General features: G+C 47.2%; 3 protein-coding genes across 10 annotated transcripts in view; 1 reads left to right on the forward strand and 2 right to left on the reverse strand.

The window, feature by feature from the left end:
• Nucleotides 1-164: 164 nt before the first annotated feature.
• REELD1 (reeler domain containing 1) lies at nucleotides 165-9,319 on the forward strand. Its single transcript, XM_072928703.1, has 7 exons — nucleotides 165-365; nucleotides 1,513-1,733; nucleotides 2,524-2,746; nucleotides 4,360-4,511; nucleotides 5,258-5,543; nucleotides 6,206-6,269; nucleotides 8,287-9,319. The coding sequence occupies exons 2-7, from the start codon at nucleotides 1,514-1,516 to the stop codon at nucleotides 8,878-8,880; spliced, it is 1,539 nt and encodes a 512-aa protein (XP_072784804.1). The 5' UTR covers nucleotides 165-365; nucleotide 1,513; the 3' UTR covers nucleotides 8,881-9,319.
• SLC10A7 (solute carrier family 10 member 7) overlaps nucleotides 2,058-21,174 on the reverse strand; it is a 162,752-nt gene continuing 143,635 nt past the window's right edge. For 6 of the 7 annotated variants that reach the window (XM_072928704.1, XM_072928709.1, XM_072928705.1 and 3 more), the window contains one exon: nucleotides 9,947-10,434. In XM_072928704.1, the coding sequence (XP_072784805.1) occupies nucleotides 10,195-10,434 (240 nt within the window). In that variant the 3' untranslated portion in view covers nucleotides 9,947-10,194. Of the gene's footprint in view, nucleotides 2,166-9,946; nucleotides 10,435-21,174 lie in introns of those variants that run through there. The other variant, XM_072928708.1, reaches the window with a different exon arrangement.
• Nucleotides 15,257-19,152, reverse strand: LOC100230182 (acrosin-like). Of its 2 annotated transcripts, XM_030271872.4 has the most exons (5): nucleotides 18,190-19,152; nucleotides 17,746-17,952; nucleotides 17,146-17,411; nucleotides 16,763-16,908; nucleotides 15,257-16,282 (listed from the first exon to the last, which is right to left on the reverse strand). In XM_030271872.4, the coding sequence occupies exons 1-5, from the start codon at nucleotides 18,258-18,260 to the stop codon at nucleotides 15,452-15,454; spliced, it is 1,521 nt and encodes a 506-aa protein (XP_030127732.4). In that variant the 5' UTR covers nucleotides 18,261-19,152; the 3' UTR covers nucleotides 15,257-15,451. The 2 variants fall into 2 exon arrangements, with proteins under 2 accessions (XP_030127732.4, XP_072784803.1); XM_072928702.1 differs by having other exon boundaries at nucleotides 17,746-18,297.

Below are 21,174 nucleotides of genomic sequence, written 5' to 3' on the forward strand. Positions count from 1 at the left end.
CCCTTTCCTTCCCCACTATTTGCCTTTGTTTTCATTGAAGAAACTTGGAGATTTAACATACACATGCACACACACAAGAAAAAAAAAAAAAACAAAAAAGAAAAAAAAAAAACCGAACAAAAAACCAAAACCAAACCAAAACAAAAACCCCAAAAAAACACGGGTGAGATGTGAAGAAAAGACTGAATATGATTAAAGCAGGATTTGGGCGCTGGCAGAGAGCTGCCGTGGGTGGTGGGTATTAGCAGTAACAGCTGCTGCGCTTCCCATTAGAGGAGCAGGCGAGGAAGGTCCCTGAAAGGATGGTCTCCGGCAGGCTGGCAGGGCAGTGGTGGCAGCGAGCCCGGCAGCGAACGTGTCCCAAGGTAAGCGCCGGCGGCATCGGCAGCCTGAGGCATTGGCAGCCTGAGGCGGGCAGCCCCGGGATGAGCACAGGCGGGAGGGAGGGGAAACGGCACAGCCGGGGCAACACCCGAGGGAAAGAGCTGCTGCTCGGGGCTACTTCCATGAGCTCTGGTGAGAAATCTTACCCAGCAAGGACTGTTTAGGTGTACCCAGAAGCGAGGCTGGCTCCATGAAGAGGAGACATCCTGCTACTTGTCCAGCAGGGCTGGAAGTGTCAGCAAAGGCTCCCGTGATTCTCACGAGCATCTTCTTGCACGCAACTGGTTGAAGTGGCAGGATGCTTGGCTGCATCCATCTGCTTGCTGCTTTAGGCTGGGTATGAATTGTTCTGCTTGCAGTGGTGCTTCATTAGTCAGCTGGTAAGTTTCAGAAGTGCTTGAGAGGGAGGTGTAAGCTAGACTTCCTCAGCCTCTGTTGTCTCTGATTTATTTACAGTTACTCATTGACTAAGTGTAATGACATCTAAGGCAGGCATGTTGAAAAGAAAAAGCGCTGCATTAAAATCAGAAGCATCTGCTTTGCGATATCCATTACAATAAATGCCACACACTAACCCTTCATCTTCACTTTGAAAAGTGCATTTTGAAAAAGCAGAATGGCACAATACTCTGTTCAATCTGGAAATGTGTTTTGTGCTGTCACCGCAAGGACATGGCAGGCAGGGACAGGCTCTGCCCTGGGCACTAGCCCCATATGTGATGGGGCCTGCAGCAGCTCTGCAGGTCCAAGGGGCAGATGTTTCCCCTATTGATCAGGCTGTACATTTGGGCTGGGAGTGGTGGAGGGTACTGAGTGTGGCTATACAGAGCCTGCTCCTCTTAAAACCCACAAGACTTTTTAGAGCAAATCTTTTCTGGCTGCACCCTCTATGGGCAGCTTGACAAGAAATACATCCTCTTGCGGGAGGCTCTTCCCTCTCCCAGCCTGAACAGTTCACTTCAGAATGTAAATGCAGTGGATTCCCCAAGTAGCTCTGGGTGCCACAGACATCACTTATTCTCTTTTGTTTAAAGACTGTGGGGAGGGCAGCTCTGGAGATCAAATAAATCAATGGCACCATTTGGGGAGCCACAGCTGTGAACAGCTCCACGTTGTTTCCTGCTGTAGGATGGAGGATGGCGGGAGAGCCCACACTGCTGTTGTTGGCTGGGCCTGCATGACCCTGTGCTTGGTCTCCTACGCGGCCGCCTTCTCGCAGGGCGCGAGCCTTTCCGCCTGCAGCGACATGATGCCCAGGCACCTGAGGGTGCAGCTGCACAGCTCCAACAGCAACTACGTCACTGTCCACACCAACATGTCCTTCTTCTTCCCGGGAGACAAGGTGCCAGGTAAGGAACAGCTTCTAATTCCTGCATCTGAAAAATTCACAGTAACTTATCTCAAGCGGTGGAATTAATCTCTGCAAGGTCTGGGAAGAGATAACTGCTCTGAGTGAGCTACAACACCAATCTTGCCATGAGGACATATTTACAGAGGAATTCTGTTTGCAGCATGGGTACTTTGGGTGGGATTCATTTATCTCAGCTGGGTCTCAACCATACTGACAGACCTCATTACATGCAGTGGCCCGTGAGAGGCACCTCCAGTGGGTAAAGTCACCTTCCCAGCCCCTCTGCACCACTCAAAGGGGTCTGGGTGACTCACCTGACTCTTGGGCATGGTTGGCAGTATTTCACATCCTCATCATTGCTGCTCCTCAGGCAGATGCAGACAGAGCTGAGAGGCACCATTCCCCAGCTCGGCCACTTGCCCATTCATCCCTGTGCAAAACAAAACCCCCCTGAGAGCAGAACACGAGCTTTCGCTTACATACAGAGTGGTGTCCAAACCTCCTTGCATAAAAACGGCTGTATGCTGCCTGATCCAATGTGGTTAACAGCTTATCTTCAATGAGGGGTGGGGGGGAAGTCTCAGGCAAATCCTGTGTGCAATTACACATTGCAAAACCAAAGTCTGGCCTTCTGTATCTAGCATGTCCAAGACAGACTATGAGGACAAAGAGAGTAAGGGGTTTTCAGTAGTGTTGCCCAAGGTTTTTTCTGGGAAATCCATTGCAGGCAATTCACTCCATAACAGCAAGACAAATACCTTTGTGTCCTGTGTTTTGTCTTCCAAAAGTGACAGTAAGAAGCACCCGGGATTACATGGGCTTTATGCTGCAAGCTCGCAAAGTGTCCAACAATGAAATTGCCGGCACATTCATCTTCCTGCCTCCCAGCTCCAAGCTGCTGACTTGTTTTGAAGATGGTGACACTGTCACACACTCAGACAAGTCACTGAAGAGAAACCTGTCCTTTGTATGGAAAGCACCAGACCAACCCATTGGAGACATCAAGTTTTTGTAAGGACATGCTGGTTCCTAATCAGAATTCATGTCTTCTCAGTTACAGGCTGTCCAGCACAGTGGTTTTTGTATCTTGAACCCAATCTAGCTAAATACTTACCAAATGCTGTAACAATATCCCAGCTGGTGCATAAATCACCATTAATATCTGCTGCATAGTGCTGTTTTTTATTTACATGGTCACTGTTTTCTCAGAATACATACAATAGAAGATGACAGCTTAAGCATTTTAGGAAACAGAAATGTTAAGGCATAAAGAGAGAACTGTGACCATATTGCCTGTCTTTGTAAATAATACAGCCCATAGGACTTCCCTGCCTACAGGATAATCTTGTATATTACTTCTTAAAAAAAAAAAAGACAAAAAAGAGGTAGTTTTAAAAAAAGTTACATGTAAACAGAATTACTCACAATAGAAAGAGAATGAGCACTGTGTCAAAACTTGACATCTTTGTATTGCACCAAAGTCCCAAACTGTCCAAGTACCTTGGTTCTGATTTAGAATGAAATGAAACATCATCTAACTGACTGCCTTAGAGGAAGCACAGTGCCTCTTCATTTCAAAAGATATTAAATCATTATATTTAACTTTACAAAGTCACTTAGAAACTGCTTGGCCAGATCCTTGGCTGCTTCCCAAAACCTAGGTGTCCTGTTGAGTGCTGTGGCTGGAGCATGTCATCATGATTCAAGAAAAATTCATTGAAACAGAAATATTGCTGCTTGGAATTTCCAATTCTTGGCCATTGCTTTATATCAGAAAATACTATTAAAGTTTAAAGAAATACTATTAAACTCACAAAAATCGCCAAATAAACCCAAGCAAATCCCAACAAGACCTAGTCCTAGCCATCCACTCTGATACTTCCTTCATGTCTTGCTTTTGACCCTCTGAGCTGATATCTGATAGACTCTTTCTTTTTACCCCATCACAGCATCTGGAAAATGCCTTTTTAGGCTTAAAAATGCTTCATAAGTGTCATCTGGCACAGGAAAACCTAGGTTGGTTTCCCCGTAGATAATTCTCAGAAGCAGCTGAGCAATCCGAGCTGAAATTCTCCCGAAATCTCCAGCTTAAAAAAGGCTTTCAGGGTGAAGTTAAAGGTTGGCCAACAATTTTGGCACCTGACAAAAAGCAGAGGATTAGGCAGGCTCAAATATCAGAGGGATGAGAAGAGAGACTTTTTCTTCCCCTTACCTATTCTGCTGTTTGTACAAGTTACATTGGCTTGTTTTAATTAATAAATACCACTGTTGTTTCCCTGCCTACAGAAGATTGTAAGCAGAGCTAGTCCAAGTTTTACAAATGTACTTCTATCAACATGATGAATGTAATACAGCTTTTTAAAATATTTTTTTTGTTTAAATTCCCACACATTTTTTGGCTGAACTTAATTATTTATTGAGTGGTGATTCTTTACCCCACACCTTTCTTATAGGACCTGGTACCTTTTATTTGTAATAGAAAACGTACAACAGACTAATCCTTTAAAATACTTTTGCATTGGTTCTCTGTTCAGATTAAAGCAGTCTTTGTGATTACACAAACAGTCAGATGTTTTATTAATGCTATAGAGCCAGTAAATTCTTGCCTGATTATGTTTTAACAGCATCTCCATAGTCCAGTCATACTTTGTTTACTGGGCAAAGATTGGATCTGCTGTTGTGGCTCAAGGAGGGCAAAGCAAGACTCTTGCTGACAAGAAGCCCGATGCCGTAGTCCCCACGCCGCTGCAGGGGGCAGCTGACCCTCACCCCACAGGTATGGTGAGCAAACCTTGCTGTTTCTTACCAACACCTCCTGCAGAGTAGTTTTACAGCTTATTCTAGGCAAGTCTCCAACACAAGTGGCCCAAACAAGCTGTGCAGACCCATTTAACTCCTGTGTCTGTCGAGATCAGGGATGGCCATGGTGAGCTCCTTGAAGTGAAGGTACGGGTCAGTATTTGAGGTGTGGGGCCGTATTTGAAGAGCCAGATACAAGGAGGGCACCAGAAAGTTAAATGGGGTTGCCAGTGCCATAATGCCATAAGGCCCTCGCATTATGATTTCAATGCAAATCTTAAAATCCTTTACCTAAAACCTCAGCTCTTGAAGAGAAGGAAGTGCAATTAGGAATGTGGTCTAAATAGAGGAATATATTTGTCTCTAAATGTGATTATTGTCCTCCAGGTATATATTTAGTTGTATTTATGCAGCCTCTGGTCAGTAAGATGCTCCAAGAATTTACTTATACCTAAATCAGACTTATTTCTCAGCATTTTTGGCATGGCACCAAGGCTGAGTTTTAATTATTTTACTTGACTATTACATAGGCTGCGAGCTTTGCTTCTATAGTTTCCATGTGGGTGCCCTCTTAAAAATAAGTGACATGAAAATAAAAGAGTCACTGCTACAAACCTTCCTGGCAAACCTTGGCACTGAGTGGGATTTGAAATAAACAAACCGAAGACAATAGACTTCTGCTCCTCTCTCCCTGATTTTTGTTTTTTCTCCCTGCTGGCCAAGGTCCCATCTCTCCTGCAGCTGCCACTGGCTCCCTGCTGCCTGCCAGCCCCACTGGCATTATGGCAACACCAGCACCAGAGACAGATTTTGGTGTGGGGTCGGAGAGTCGTCCCTTTGCTGAGCCAAAGCAGCCAGCCCGGACTTTGCGGGCTGTGCCCGGCAGGAGTATCCGGTCCAGAGGCCAGGGGCTGGAGCTGTCCTTTCCCACCCAAGACGTTGGAATGGTGGATGCCTTGCAAGGTTCCCTCTCCCAGGACAATGCCTCCAGCAACAGCACCTTCAATGGGTAAATCTAGGTGGTGGGAAAAGCTGTTTTCCAGTCCTTGTAGGGAAGGAAAATAGTATCAGTTTCCCTGCAGATGAACAAGGAAAATGTAGGAAGGTGCCTAAGTGTAGGAAGGTGTCTGGGGGAGGTGAGAGGGTGTTTGTCTGCTGAGATTTTGAGAAATAATCGTTTGGATATTGCACATGACAGACAGTGACAGGGAGAAAATCCAAAACGCCTAAGAACCCAACACTGTGTTGCTCAGCACAGTGGGGGACTGGCCAGGTGGTGGAAAGATGTGATAAAAACTATCGACTGTTATAACATTTTTCTGAAAGTGCATACAAATATTCAGTGAAACAGTGAACTCAGCAGACATATTTCTCCATCTGCAGGGAAAAGGAGAAAAAAAAGGATGCAAAGAAATTATGAAATTTGGGCTTGGGGATGTCTGCTCAGAAGTTTTAGAAGGTTTGAGCTGCATGAGCTTTCATGCAACATTTCATATTGTGGGCAAAAATGATGGGGATAGGAATCAATGATCAGGCATAATTCAAAATACAGGTTGTATGATCCACATTGACTGCATGCTTCCCAAAACTGCTCTAAGGAGCAACACTTCTTGGTAGTGTGAGCCACAGGTGTCACTTGCTAACTCTGCCTTTCCTCTGTCCATATTTCAGTGCAGGAAGCTTTGCCAGTGCTGCCACCCTACACTTGTGTTTGATGTGTACAGACAACAGGAAGGTAAGAACCAGGGGCAGAGAGGATGCTCCAGCAGCCCATGTAGGTGTCATAAGTGACTAAAACTACATTGAGATTGTTGAAAGTTTAAATTTTTTTTTCCTTAACTGGAAATTGGGGTTTATATATCTTTCGAGCTTGGTTTTTTTTTTTTTTTTTTGAGCCCAATGCCTGGGTTTTTAAGAGGCCCACTGTAAAAACAATTGCTTTCCCTTATGTAGATGTGACTACAGGCTGCTGGAAATATGTGTGCTTAGAGATACAGGACACAGAGTTAATGGGGTAAGTCCACTATGCAGGTGATGGAGAGAAGAAAAATACAGGGAGCAGAAAGAACTAGACCTGGTTTCCAAAATGCCAAAGGAGAAAGAGAAATAATCTCACTGAAAATAAAAGAGAAAGGGGGCATACAGCACAGAATGAGCCAGAAATATTTAGGAAGGAGCAGAGGACAGAGAACAAGTAAAGGAGAGATGTATACCATGAGCACCTGGCAAAGCCACAGAGAGAAGTGGAGAACTGGCAGTAGATGGAAACCAAAGGGAAGGAAGAGTTACTGCACAAGGCAAGATCAGAAAAGTATAATGAAACAAAAACACTGAGAAATTAGGCAAGAATGGGGAAGAGTATGAAAAGAAAGGAGAAATTAGTTGAGACAGGGCAAGGACTTGTGAGCAGTTCCATTTTCTATCCCAAAGTCCCAAGTCCTGCAGCATATCCTTACAGTACAGAGTTCGCATTTTGAGGGCAAGTGATCCATACACATGCAATTCTAACTTTGCCAGCCTGTCACTTTACAGTTTGCAGTTCAGCCACTGAAAGTCTTCTATTTACTACTGTATTTTCATAGCACCTTCAGAAACCATCCCTTCCACAAAGGATGCTCTGATCCTCCACTACTTTGCTTCACAGCTTGCCAGGGCTCCTACCTCAGCTTTGTGCTCCTGTCACACTGTCTTCCCAGGAAGCTTTAGAAATCACTAATGATGGTAGAGGCTGAGAGTTTCTCTGGTGTAATTAATGGATGTGTGAAAAAGCCTGCTGGGCTGGACAGGCTGGAGAGGTGCCAGCTACTGAGAGCCAGATCCAAATCTCAGTGGAGCCAAATTAAAAACTCCAGTACACTTTGCAGATTTTGGATGGGGGCTCAGGTGCATAGTGGGAATGGAAAAATTCATTGTGGGCCTCCTAAATTGCATGCTTGTTCCCCAGTTAGTCTTGACTGATACCTGCAGCAAAGCCTGGGCTGCAGAACTGGCGTGGAGCAGCTGGCATTTTGTGACAGTTAAAATAAGGTACATGGAACCAGACAGTGCCCAGAAACAGGCCCAGGCAGGAGCCTACATTCCCACGAAAATGGGTGGAGGGGCAGAAGATTTCAGACTGGCCGTGTAAACTGAGGAAGCAAGACAGGCTTTGGGGAGAGTTTATGGCTTATATTTGAATGCCCCAAAACTGCTGATGGCAAAGGCCATCCCAAGTCTTCCATGTCTGTCCACTCCATAGCCTCAGAAGGGCAATACTGAATCCCAGTGGGTCCATGTGAGCCTACACACGCAGCTTGGCTGGGAAAATCACACCTGCTCTTTCAGCATGACCCTGGTGCCATTCAAGGTGGGAACTGTTTAAGTGATATCATTTTGTGATAATGATGCCTGTGAAAAATACCACCACCACACCAGAAACTGCAGACATTTAGTTAGACTTATAAGTGACCTTCCTCTCCACCTGTGCCCTTCAACTTTGCCCCTCCAACCCACACTACTTTTGCTCCTGGGACCAACTGGGGTGCCTTTTTCCTCCACGGCAATTCTGGTGTGGATCAAGCAGGGTTGCATCTGCTTCATTTTCTAAAAGCTACTGAGTAAACAGTGAATAGAGAAGAGTTAATATAAAGCCAGAGGGATACAAGGGCATTAGAAACAGAGTTGAAGTATTCCATGAGGTAGGTAGAAAGAACTCAATCAGCCCCCTTTTCGCTTCCCTCACTGCATATTTTGGCATGTTTTTGCTTCCAAAGGGCAGTACTGAGAGTGGGACCATCTTGAAAGCCTCCTTACGTGTGACAGCGTCTCCCTCTGCCCTGCACGTACGCACTCACCTGGGCAACATCGCTGCAACCACAGCCTGGCTTGGTGATGCCAGCACTGCTGGCAATTTGTCCTCGGCATCAAGGCAAATGGCAGGAAGAGAGTTGGCACCACAGCCAGAGGAAGCAGGCACCAGGGGTGAGGAGGACAAGGATGAGCAGGAGGCAACTGGGAATACCCTGCCATGGGTGACCAGACCAGCTCCTGAATCTGCTGTTCCTGGGATAGGGGAAGGCCCTGGCAGAGGAACCCAACTCCTTGCAGCCCAACTTGGCATCCTCCTGGTCTGCACGGCCGCGCTGGGGCTGCTGCTGGCAGCTGCCATGCGCTGTGTCTGTGCCCAGCACTGCCACAAGCGGGCCGAGGTGTCCTTCAGCGAGCCCGAGCCCGACATCATCACCATCACGGGAAACGGGGCGGTGATGCGCTTCCGAAAGATCCGGGACAACAGCTTCGTGCTGGTGCCGGCCGAGTGCAACTGGGTCAGCCCCTCGCGCAGCGCGAAGAGGACTCTGGTGGTTTAGTCCCTCCTTGTGCTGCCATACAGGCAAACAAACCCAAAGCAGCCAGTCCAGACAGAGGTGTTAGCAATGTATCTAAGCTACAGCTGCTGAGAAAATTGAAGCTTATAAGATTGCTCAGTGTGTTACACTTACTGTAATTAATATTGTATATCTGCTCATTAGCTGTCACTGTGGCAATGACATACTCTTCTTCTGTTGCCTTAAGGGTGTAGCCAAAATTAGAAATTCTTCCTCTGCATTGTGGTATTGATTCCTGTTTAATCTCAGAAAAAAGTTTCTAGTTTTGTATTTCTTTCTAGGAACTACAAACCCAGCCTTTCTCATTTAAGAGCTTACATGCTTGACTCTGTGTACTTGGTATCCCTCGGATGACAAATATTTGCCACAAAACTTCAAGTTTCAATTTGAAAATAAAAAGCAATAACTCATTAGTGGAGAACATTGATCCCAAGAACACTGAATTGATCCATGGAGTGAAACACAGGATGGCAGACACCAGCTTTTGGGGGAGAAACATGCCTTCTCATCAGGTGCAAATGGAAGAAAATATTTCCTATCCATTTGCACCTGATGAAGAAGTGTGTTGAAGCCTGACAGCCAACATTTATTTAGTCTTTTACTTTGAGTCAGCTCAATGACACTGTGCAGAAACATGGACTGAGAAGTACCCTTCCCAGGTCACTTTGGAGATGCCCTGCAAAGGCTGCATGGGAAGTTAACAGCATCCTTGTTTGTGCAAACTTCTCTCTGACCCTGTGGTTTTCTGCAGGAGACCCCTAAAGCAACCCTTGGAAAACAACATGATCCTGGGCACATCCTAAGAAGGAGAGGTGACAACAGCAAGGATAAAGTTTTATTTTACTGCAACTTTAAAAGAGCCAGGAATAGACCTGATAATGATCCTCTTGAGATGAACATATTAGAGCCTTTCAGAGAGCAGGAATTGATCCCTCTGGTGTCCTTTTCTAGAGTGGATCAGCTTAGAGCTCATCATTCCCAAGCCATGCAGTGGAGGACAAATTTACATTTGGTGCTGCAGCCTAAATCAGAGCTCACAGCAGAACCAAGCAGATAATGACAGGACTCTGATGGTTCACCCAGCCTTCCTGGTGACAACTTCCCCTCTGTCAGGAAGGCTCTGTGGCCATCTCCAACTAGTTGCCCATCTCCATGCTGGGTAGTCAGTCAAAGCCCTGCTCTCACATCCTCCCTTACCTCACCACTGACTTCAGAGCAGACAGGTGGGACATGAGTTCTCCTGCTTCAGCTCCAGCACAATGCACAGAGTGCAGCTTTTGCTAACAACGCCTTCCATTAGCATTCAGAAAGAGCTGGTTTCTGACCATACTGCTGCACTGTGATTTGTGCTGCACACATGGACAAACTTTTATCAACTTCACTTCTAGGCCCGGTGAGTCCTGGGCAAAATAAATGAGGAAGAAAAGAAGTGTACTCACAAATGCAGCTTACAGAGATGAGCTTGATGCTCTTAACCACTGCACTTTGAAGAGAAGGACAACTGCACCCTTTGCTGCAGAAAAAACAAGGGTAGTTCTGTAATTGAAAAGACAAAGTTTGGATTAGGACTCAGAAGGATGCCAGGTGAATGGTTTTATATTCACTAATTGAACTTATGCCCCACCTACTAGTAAATCTCCAGGTTTTTAAGCACACGTCTAGACACTTAAAATGGCATTCCTCTCCCATGTCATGTGGCTTAGAAAGAAATCATGTTTCTGTAACCCAGTGTAGCTGAACTGTGTAGTGACTAAAACAGACGGCACTCAAGTCATTGCTAATGCAGCCAAAAAAAAAATCCTAATCAACTAAGAAAATAGGTCAACAAATGCTTAAATATTTAAAGAACTATCACATATTATTTTAAAAAGTTTCTTATGATGGCATAGCTGTTTATGAATAAATTACAAATACCTATGGCCTCTTTCACTGTTTCTCTAGGATTAATATTACCAGACTGCTCTGGCTATAAAACCAGAACCCTCCTCTCCTCAGCTCTTTCCTCACAACCCAGCACTGCTTCTTTCTAGGCTGACTAGAGCAAGGGAAGGCCTCTTAGAAGTGTTTGATTGGGAGAATGGCACTTCAACACCAGTCTGTCTTCTGCCAAACTCTGCCTTCTGCTAAATTGATGTGCTCCAGTATTAATAACAGCAAGACCAGTAATGGTGAGCTCTGAGGGATTCAGCTCCTCTGAATTAGTAATGAGTTTTGCTACTTTGCGGCTCTCTTGGCTGAGACTAAAGTGCCTGTACCTTTTTTTTGACTTCTGAATGATGTTCTGTTTGTTGTAGTTGCCATGACAGGAGGAATGGAGGTCTTACCTCTTCTAAAGGCTGTTTAAAACACAAGCACTGGTTAATCTATTAAAAGGCAAACCATTCAAATATCCCCATTCTTAACTGACATGCCTTATATGGAAATTAGTCTGTGCTCACGCTTGTAACAGATTTCTGAGGAAAAAAATGTCAGAATTAGGAGAACAAAGGCACAAACCATTCTAATATTTACTGGAGAGAGAAGTGAAAGAGTTTCCTTATTTCCCTCTCTAGGTGCATGACTGGGCTGGTCACAGACATTCTGCTGGAACTGGGGATTTCAGTTCCTCCAGGGCAGCTCAGCCTGCAGTCACCTGTGGCCCATGCCAGGCTGTCATCCCTCAGTGAAGTGACATGGTCTGGGGTCAGAAGTACTGAAAGCAGCTAATGCACACCTATCCTAAACTTATCTCTCCACCAGCCAAACAGGCATCAAACACAGTTTTGGCAACAAAAATATCTATGGCTATTGCAATGCTTTAGCTATCCTTACTCAAGGAAAAAAAAAAAAATTTACAAAATGTAATGTGGAGAGGTTGCACTAAGCAAGACAGCAGATCCAAAGCTTGGATATCACAGACATTTCTTGCATTGGTTGAATTGTCACTAGTAAGCAAAAAAGCCAGACATGCACTGATTTGGCCAGCTGCAAGAAGGGTGACAGGAATCATAGGAGAAGCTCCAGGGCCCTGTGGGCCCAGCAATCACAGTCAGCAGGGATGTGTGAGCTCCGGCTCTCCCAGATCAGTGCGGATGCGGCCCCAGGCATTTCAGAATCTGGCTGGTTGGCTTGGCCAGCCCTTTTGGCACAATTTCTGCAACTACTCAGGACCACAAAACCAAGGAAGGCAAAGCAGCAAGGTCAGGAACCCAGATAGTAAAACATTCAGCAGTTGCATGTGTTATTTATTCACTCAGATTTAAATAATAATGATAAATGCCTGTTTAAAAAAGAAAAGGAGATACTTTAACAGTTTCTGCAACATTCAGCTCCTAAAAGACAGCTGCTTAGCAGCAAAACCAAATGACAAAGTAGCAGCCTGACCTGCAAAGCTGGTGAACAGCAGAACGGATCTCTCACTCCTGGCAAGCTGACCCTTTCACTGCCTCTGTCAGGCCTTTAAGGCTCATTGTGTCTGGACAGCTCTACAGGGCTCCCTTTCTGCCTTTGCCTTCCCTTCCCTCTCCTGCCAGCTTGTCCGAGGCTACGAAAGGGCAGAGAAGGACTTGGGGAGTCACAACTTCCCCTGGACCAGGAGCTGCTCAGAGATCCCTCCCAGCCCCTTCCTGCCACTGAACTGCTTCCCCTTCACAGGTTTTGTCTTGGCAGCCCTCTTTCCTCACTAGACTGTGTGTGACTCTCTCAATAAAACATTTTGTTACATGATGTATGAAGGACCGTGTCTCAAACCACATTTTACTGTATATTTAAGTGCATGTTTTGCTGATTTACTACTGTTCTAGAGAACGTCTCCCTCCCTGAGCAGGGCAGGCCTGTTATGGATACATCAGCTCTGACTAATGATTATTAGTACATCCCAAGGTTATGTCCCACAATCAAATAATGTGTAGGAGGGAAGAGAGACTCCAGCTTGCTCGGCTGAGGACAAAGATCACAGATAGTCTCTTTCAATCTTCAGATTGCAATATCCATTACAGATTGCCACCTTCTAATGTCAAAGTATAATTTGTTGTTGAGAAAATGTGTTGCTGCTCCAAAGGTGAGTCAAAGATCAGGCTGGCTGCATATCAGTGCATGTTGATGTACATTAAGAACTGACGGCCAGGTACCAAGGACATCGGGCAGCTGGTGCAGAGGGAACGGCAGCAGACGTGACTTGCTGATCCTTCCTGTGCAAACACACGGCCCGGAGTGGGAAAATATTTAACCCAGTCGAAGTCAGGTGTCACTAGTAATTGCCAGTGTCTAAGGCAGCACCAACGCGACGTGTCGGAGGCAGCGGCTGCCTGCAGCGGCGTCAGAGGCGCGGCGGCGGGCAGGAATGGAGCAGTGCCCGCGCTCCGGGCAGATCCCGGCCCGCTCCCGGGATCATCCCCGGGCACTCCCCAGGGCAGCGCCCGCCGCCCGCGCTCCCGCCCGCCGCCGCCAGGGGGCAGCGTTGTCCCGGGGATGGCGCGCCCGGGCGGAGGGAGGGTTTGTAATCCTTCCCTTACATTCCCCCTTGTAGGGTTTAGATCCGTCTTGATTATCGAGCCACTACACAGCATACACAGTTTCCCCCAGTGCTATTTTAAATTCCCAACTGCAGTTTGTGGGGATATTTTCTTCTAGAAATCCACCATGCGAACGCTTCTGGGAAAACAATAGGCAGGGTGGAAGTTGTCTAATGTCCCCTTCTCCTGACAGCTTCCTCCTAACGAAGACGTTTATGACAAGAAAAATCAAACCTCTCTCCAGTTCCAGCAGTGCCACGAGGTCTGTCTGGGCCCCATGGTCAAAGCTGAGCCCAGCTAAGCTCAAGTGACTCCAGCAGGTCACAGCCCCGGCCAGAGAAGGCTGAGGCAATGCTGTCCTGGTGGGTGATGCAACCAAAGGCTCAGAGAGGGCTGTATTTCTTACTGGAAATATCTGCCTGTCACTTGGCATTTGAATGAGCAGTTCGAAGCTGCTGGTAGGTGCTTGTGTCAGGGTAATGACTGTGACAGGCTTTTTCCATCTCTGAGGAGGAGATGGTTGTGACATTTGCTTTGACTGCAGCTTTGAAGCCGCGGAGTTCCTATGGTTGAGAAGAATTTCTTCCTAATATCTATTCTAAATTTACCTTCACTTTAAAGCCATTCCTCCTTGTCCCATTACTGTTTGCCCTTGAAAAAAAGTCACTCTCCAGCTTTATTCTAGCCCATCTGTTTCTAGGGGCTCCAGAACTTCCAGTTAACAGCCTGCAGGAAAACACTCTGTGTGGCATCATGGTCTCTTTGGGAGGTTCACTACCACCCTGCCCTCTGCAGCTGCTTGCCAGACGCTCCTTCCCAAAAAACACCCACTAGAGTACATGGCTGCAGCAGACAGCATGCACATGTCCAATCTGGTTACAGCCACAGCAGGTGAGCAGTGCAGCACAAGTCAAATATGCGAGACATACCCACACAGTGTCATCCTTCCTGTGCAAAGCACAGGAAACATGGATGCAGCACAGTCCATGCTGGCCACGTCAGCCACAGCAACATCCTTTGGGAGGCTCCCTGTCCTTGATGCCTACAATGGCTAGTGCTGTTCTGGGCTCACACCAACAAGGGCAGTGGTGGCACCTGGAATGTGAGGCAAGGATGCCGCTTGTGTCTGTGAGACTGGTTCCTTGATCCTCCCTTCTCCCTATCTGCCATACTTACACATCCCCCTCATCTTCCTTGACAGTTCTCTTTCTCTGCCCTTCTCTCCTCCCTGCTATCTATTCCACCTGAATCCAAGGTTTGTCCCACCTGTGAACAGATGATTTGTCCCATCTATTTCAGGCACTGTTAACTAGTTCACCTTGGCCTTCCATGGCATTACAGATGTGGTTTCCTGGGTCCTTCTGCTTCTACCAGGTTCTTCTCCCCAGAATGACCCCACTCTTCCTTCAAATATCTGTGAGGTGTGGCCACCTCACACATCAATGTCCTTTTGCTACCTGTGAAATCATGTTCTTCCTTAGGGCAGTGTAGCTCCTTTCAGCTTCTCCCTGTCTTTGTGACAGTCAGAAATTTTGCTTCTCATGCTCAGGAGCTTCCCAGGTCTGCTCCGTTAGCTAAGGCTTTTGTCAGGCCCCAGTCACCAGCTTGTGTGCCTCAGTATGTCCCTCCCCAGGGTGTCTCTGCATGTGGCATTGTCTCTTCCTGTCCTCTTCCTAGCCTTGATCTGCCAGTCTTCAATCCATCCTGTGGTGGCTCTGACCACTCTCCTCTTTGACCAGACACAGTTCCAGCCCTTTAGAGTGAGTCTCTTTGTGTCCAAGTGGTCTGAAGCAGCCTCATTTTGCAGGTCCTGAGCAAGGAAGTCCTTGCCTTGCCCAGGAGACCAAACTGGACTGAAAGCATGGTTAACTGCAAACATAGGCAACTTTATTTCAGTAACTAAGTCAACATCAGCACTTGCATATGTGTAGAGGAGCAACATGGGCAGGACAGAGCAGGCCTTTGGCACTGAGATGGCCTTTGGATAAAGCAGGCACTGCCTCAGCAGGAAACGGTCACAGTCCCATGCAACCCGCACTGGATCCTGTCCATTCTCCTGCTCAAACTGGGATTCCCTGTAGGTTCTTCAGGAGCTCCTTGATCTGAGTGAAGAATTCCGTCAGCTTCTTGAGTGGACATGGGAAGTTCTTAATCTCTTCCACTGGCGTGGGTATCGAAGTTGGCTTCTGGGTGGGGGTTGGTTTTGGCCATGGCCTCGGAGTAGGCAGTGTTGTTGGCCATGGCTTATGAGTGGGAAGTGTTGTTGGCCATGGCCTCGGAGTAGGCAGTGTTGTTGGCCATGGCTTATGAGTGGGAAGTGTTGTTGGCCATGGCCTTGAAGTAGGCACTGTTGTTGGCCATGGCTTTGGAGTAGGCACTGTTGTTGGCCATGGCCTTGAAGTAGGCACTGTTGTTGGCCATGGCTTATGAGTGGGAAGTGTTGTTGGCCATGGCCTTGGAGTAGGCAGTGTTGTTGGCCACGGCTTATGAGTGGGAAGTGTTGTTGGCCATGGCTTATGAGTGGGAAGTGTTGATGGCCATGGCCTTGGAGTAGGCACTGTTGTTGGCCATGGCTTATGAGTGGGAAGTGTTGTTGGCCATGGCTTATAAGTGGAAGGTGGTCTTGGCCATGGCTTCTGAGTGGGCCATGGGGTGTTCGTATGATGAGTCCAGGGTCGTGAGGTGGTTGTATAATGACTCCATGCCCGAGAAGCTTCTACCTGTGGAAGTAGCTCCATCTGGATGAGAATCCAGTCATAGAAGTGCTGAACAGAAGTGTATATTCCAGGCCGTTTTGCTCTGGCGCAGCCTCTCCCCCAGCTGGTCACTCCAACAACCCAGAAGAAGTCAGCGCTGTTGTCTTTGCACATGAGTGGACCCCCGCTGTCACCCTGCAGAGAACCAGAGAGGATTAAGGCGGTGTTGGGTGGCCCCTGTCAGCACTGGTGCTGCTTCCTTCTCCCTCACAGCCCCTGCCAGAGCTGTATTCCCAGCAGAGCAAGGTTCTGCTCAGGTGCTGGAGCCTCCAGAAGCTTGGCTGGGAGTGGGTTGGGGGCCTATGAAGTCAGGCTCTCTCTCAGCTCTGCAGAGTGATCCTGGATGTGCAGAGGACAGATGTTCCAGTATTGGTATCTGGACCCCTAGACTGCCAAGAGCACTAGCAGGGCTTTCTCAGCAGAGTGCCAGGCCTCTGAGACAAGGGAGGCACTGGGCTAGGCCCTGCAGACGGTGAATGGGTGGGAAGCCACAGCGAAGGTGGAGAGCCAGGGCTGAGAGTGACTGGCCGGGGAAAGCAGGGGCTGGGCTGTGTTGGGGCAGTGCTGCCTGTGCGGCTGGGGGCTGAGTGATTTGTCACTGAGTGACACTCCTACCTGGCAGGTGTCGATGCCACCCTCCGGGTAGCCAGCACACAAGTTGTGGGTATGGATGTCCCCCTGGTACCACTCGCTGCTGTTGCAGATCTGGACATTGATAAGGTGGACCTTGGCTTCCTGCAGGACATCACTTGATTTCTGAGCTGTGAGCACAGAAGGGAATGAGGACGCAGCAGCTCGCTGCCACTTTCCCCATCTAGGGGTGATCCCCTTCCCTACAAAGGGCTTGGCTTTGTCTCTACAGAGGTGCTGGAGCTCTCTGTCCCTGCTCTCTGCCTTTAGGGAGTGGGCAGCCTGATTCTGGCTTTGGCCTCTGCTGTCAGGAAGCCCAACCCATCTTCCCAGTGTATTGAGCTTGCCCTCCATTTCTGGCAACTCACATCTTGCCGTAGTGGCACCCCAGCCAGCGACATAGCAGGTTTCCAGCTGTGCCACATCCAGCGTGGCGTTGGGCACACAGACCAGCTGGATGTAGGAGCTGCACTTGACGGGCTCGTTCAGTTCCAGCAGCGCGATGTCGTTCCTCTGGTCAGCAGAACTGTATTCCTTGTGAACCAGCAGCCGCTTAATCAGGCGCACCTCGGCCCCAGGGCCCGGCTCAGTCAGCTGGGTGGCCCCGATCAGCAGGCGCATGGCGCTGATGTTCCTGAAGGCACGGGAGAGAGGGGTGAGGGAGCAGAGCCTGGAGCTGTGGCAGCCCAGCAGTGACCAGCCTTCTGCTTCTCAAAGCAGAGAGGAAAGCAGCACTATGGAGGCAGTGACTGCTCTAGCACGCCTCAGGCTCTGGGAATGTCAGCTGGAGGCTGCTAGGGAGTAGTGGCATGTGCCCAGCCTTCTCCTGAGCAATTTCTCAGCTGGGCTCTGCATTGCTCAGGCACTGGGCACACTGCAAAGAAATGAGATGGGTGCATCTCATGGCTCTTGCTGCCAGGGCACCGTCTGATTTTGTGGGGATATCCCTGTTTCCTGCTCCTCCTTACCTGGAGTCGGCAAAGCAGTGGGCTGCTGTGAGGACCCACTGTGTGTTGATGAGGGACCCTCCACACAGATGCCCAGTGCCTGAAACCGAGGGATCTTGGATGCTGACAAGCCAGGGCCAGGCCCCTGCCTCGGCACTTTTGCCACCCACGACGCGTGTCATGCCTCGCTCCTCATCAGAAGTCAAGGACCGGAGCCCACAGCTTCCTCTGCAAGGAGAAAGCCATTTCCATCCTGCTCCGTGGCTTGCTGCTGCTCCAGCAGAAGCTCCCCATGAGGTGTGTGGTGACAGCACACCAGGGAAGGCCATGGGGTGTGCGCCTGTCCACAAGGAACTGAGGCTTCCCCATGGGGTTTGGGAAGCTGTGGCCTGGCAACAGAGGACAAGCTCTCCAGGGAGCCCCCAAAATGCTCCAAGCTCCCTCCCAGAGCCTGGGGCCACTTACTCGCAGGTGTTCCACATGGCCGGCACAGGCCGGCACGTGGCCAGCAGCACCAGGAGGCCGAGCAGCAGCATTGCTGCCCGTGGCTTGTGCCAGCTGCGGGAGCAAAGCCTCCGTGCACCAGCACAGCCGCAGTGCCCGCAGCACTGCCGCAGTGCCCGCAGCACTGCCGCACCCTCGGCCCCGGCCTGATGTCACAGAGCAGCCGGTTCCACATCCTGGGCACTGCAGCCTCGGGCACAGGGAGCAACGTGGAGCCATAGAATGTTTTGGGTTGGAATGGACCTTAACGATCATCCAGTTCCAGCCCCTGCCACGGGCAGGAACACCTCACACCAGATGCTGCTCAAAGCCCCATCCAACTGGGCCTTGAGGATTTCCAGGGATGGGGCAGCCACAGCTTCTCTGGGCAACCTGTGTCTGTGTCTCACCACCCTCGCAGTCAAGAATTTCTTCCTAATATCTATTCTAAAACTGCTCTCTTTCAGTTTGAAACCATTCCCTCTGGTTCTATCACTACTTGTTCTTATGGAAAATCCCTCTCCAGCTTTTTTTGTAGACACCTCTGCTTGCAGGATGAGGGTACGCAGGCCCTGGCACACAGGAAAGCATAGGTCCATTTGTCAGCAAGGTGGACAATTTTGCTTTCATTCTTTAAAATAGGACGATTTGACTGAGTTTTCCTATCATGTAGTACCTAAGTAAAAGTCAGCTTGGTCATGTATGTGTGGTATTTTGGCCTATGTATCTGGAATGGAAAATACCCATGTCCCTGCTCTCCAGGACAACTTCTCAGCCAGTCAGCACTCTCTCTGAAGGACTGTGAAGTGATAAGTGCTGCCTACAAAGAACAAGGCATAGAGAAAAAACTGATGAAAGCACTGGTATTAAGAAGCATTGAGATATATCTGATAAAATCCAGCTTTGCTTTCCATGTCAGCCCATATATTGTGAAAAGCTCCTGAAGATCCTTAACCAAGCAAAAAGAAAATATGCAATCAAAATGGTATCTAAATATTAACCTGCTGACTGATACAGATGTATACAATCAATATGTGTATGTACACATATTATTCTAGTTATATAGTGCTTTCTACCCCTTTCTCTGTTTTCAGAAAGAGTAAGGAAAAGACACACACAAAGAAGAAAAAATGAGAAACTTGAAAAAAAGTAATAATCTGTATTTGCAAACCAAATTAAATTTTTGGACACCCCAGTGTTTAAGCGTTTTCTTTTCAATCTTATTAAAAGTGCCCAGTTTTCAGAGAGTACCTGTCCTCCCAGAGTGATGGTTACCTCATGTGTCAGTCCAGTTTAGCATCTGCCATCATTTCTGATTTTGGGAAATGTAGGCCCCATGTGTTTACACTTCTTCAGATTGTCAATCTCTTTCAAGGAGTTAGCAAAAGCTTTACATTTGCATTTGTTTTACTTACCTGAATTGTTTTCCCGTTTTTATGATCATCCTTTTTCTCAGTGAGAGGTTGAATTTCTGGTGTAGGCATATGCATCCACATAAAAATGAGGGCTCAATACATTTGAAAAGGGAGAGTCATTTAATCATTGATGAAGGTATAATATCCTGAGTAAGTCTTAAAACCACCAGAGGTCACACATGGGTTTCTTCCTTCCCCTTTTCCTCTTCCAGCTTTTTAAAAAAATTTGTTTGTTTGCCAGTACAGCTGGATTTTTTGATACAACAGGGTAGCTAAATTTCATGTATGGAAAATATTGAAAAATAACTGCATTCAATGTTTGAGCAGACCTAGTGATGCTAAACACATATTTTCCTGTGAAAATTAATGGTGTGCCCAGAATACGAAATTGTGCTGGTTTGCAAGACTTGGCTAATTTATAATGCATCATTTTAGTGACAAACAGGAGAAATTAAAAGGACGTGGTTTTTTTTCATTGTTGTTGTTGTTTTGGGGGATTTTTTTGTTTGGTTGGTTTTGGCTTGCGGGGTTTTTTGGGGGTTTGGTGGCGGTTTGGGTTTTGTTTTTTTTTTGGCTGTTTTTCCCTTTAAGATGGACACGGCAGTCAACACATTTGGAGAAATCTCATACCATGTTGATTGAGTAATATCAGCTAGAACCACAACTTCTGCTGGCAAAAGGGTCATCTAGAAAGTTCTCTTTTTGATGTAGATGCTGAACAGATTTATATTTTGAATGGTATATATGTCCCATGGTGATTTGAAATTTAATAGAGAAATACAGACTTTGGATAAACAACATTGTTTCTGTCTTGTAATTTCAGCCTGTAGCAGCATTCTCTGTGTGTGGGTACAAACACTGGTATCTAGGATAGATATTAAGTACATAATAGTATTTGTTAATTCATACAGTTTTGTGGTATTATGTCTTGCAATTGGTTGAGACATGTCTCTACTTGAAATCAATTCCCAAACAACAACAACAAAAATTATCAAGGGTACTTAAAATCTAGTTGGAAGTGGGTGATCGGATTCTTCCATTAATTAGGCAAAAATCAAAGAGACGGTGGAATGTGTGCTGCAGAAGCACCAGTGACTGCACCAAATAAACTCAAATCAACAAATAGCTAATTAAGTAAACTTAATGATTTCCTACAATGTATTCTTGAAAGATAAGAGGAGCACAAAATATCGACAACTTCCAGAAGAGAGGGAACTGAAACAGTGGAAGATGTTGGAATATTTCAGGACTTGGTCAGGGCACTGGGCTGTGCCTGACACAGAGACAGACGCACAGACACAAAGGGTGTCCAAGTTGAAGATTATCAACTCCAGTGTTAGCTCTGGCTTTTGAGGAGATTTGGGGTGTTCCATAATACTGGGGAGATGTAAATAACTGAGCTACTCATTAACATAAACCAGTTACCTCCAGTCAAGTAGGTGTGGTCAAGTTCCCTAGAAAAAATCCACACTTACCAAGAATCCATGCCTGCCAACCCTCTCATTTTCCAAACTGCAAAAAACCAAACAATAATAAGGCCCCGAACAACCAT

This window comes from Taeniopygia guttata, chromosome 4 (genome assembly GCF_048771995.1).
Source record: "Taeniopygia guttata chromosome 4, bTaeGut7.mat, whole genome shotgun sequence".
In the NCBI taxonomy this organism is placed as follows: domain Eukaryota; kingdom Metazoa; phylum Chordata; class Aves; order Passeriformes; family Estrildidae; genus Taeniopygia; species Taeniopygia guttata.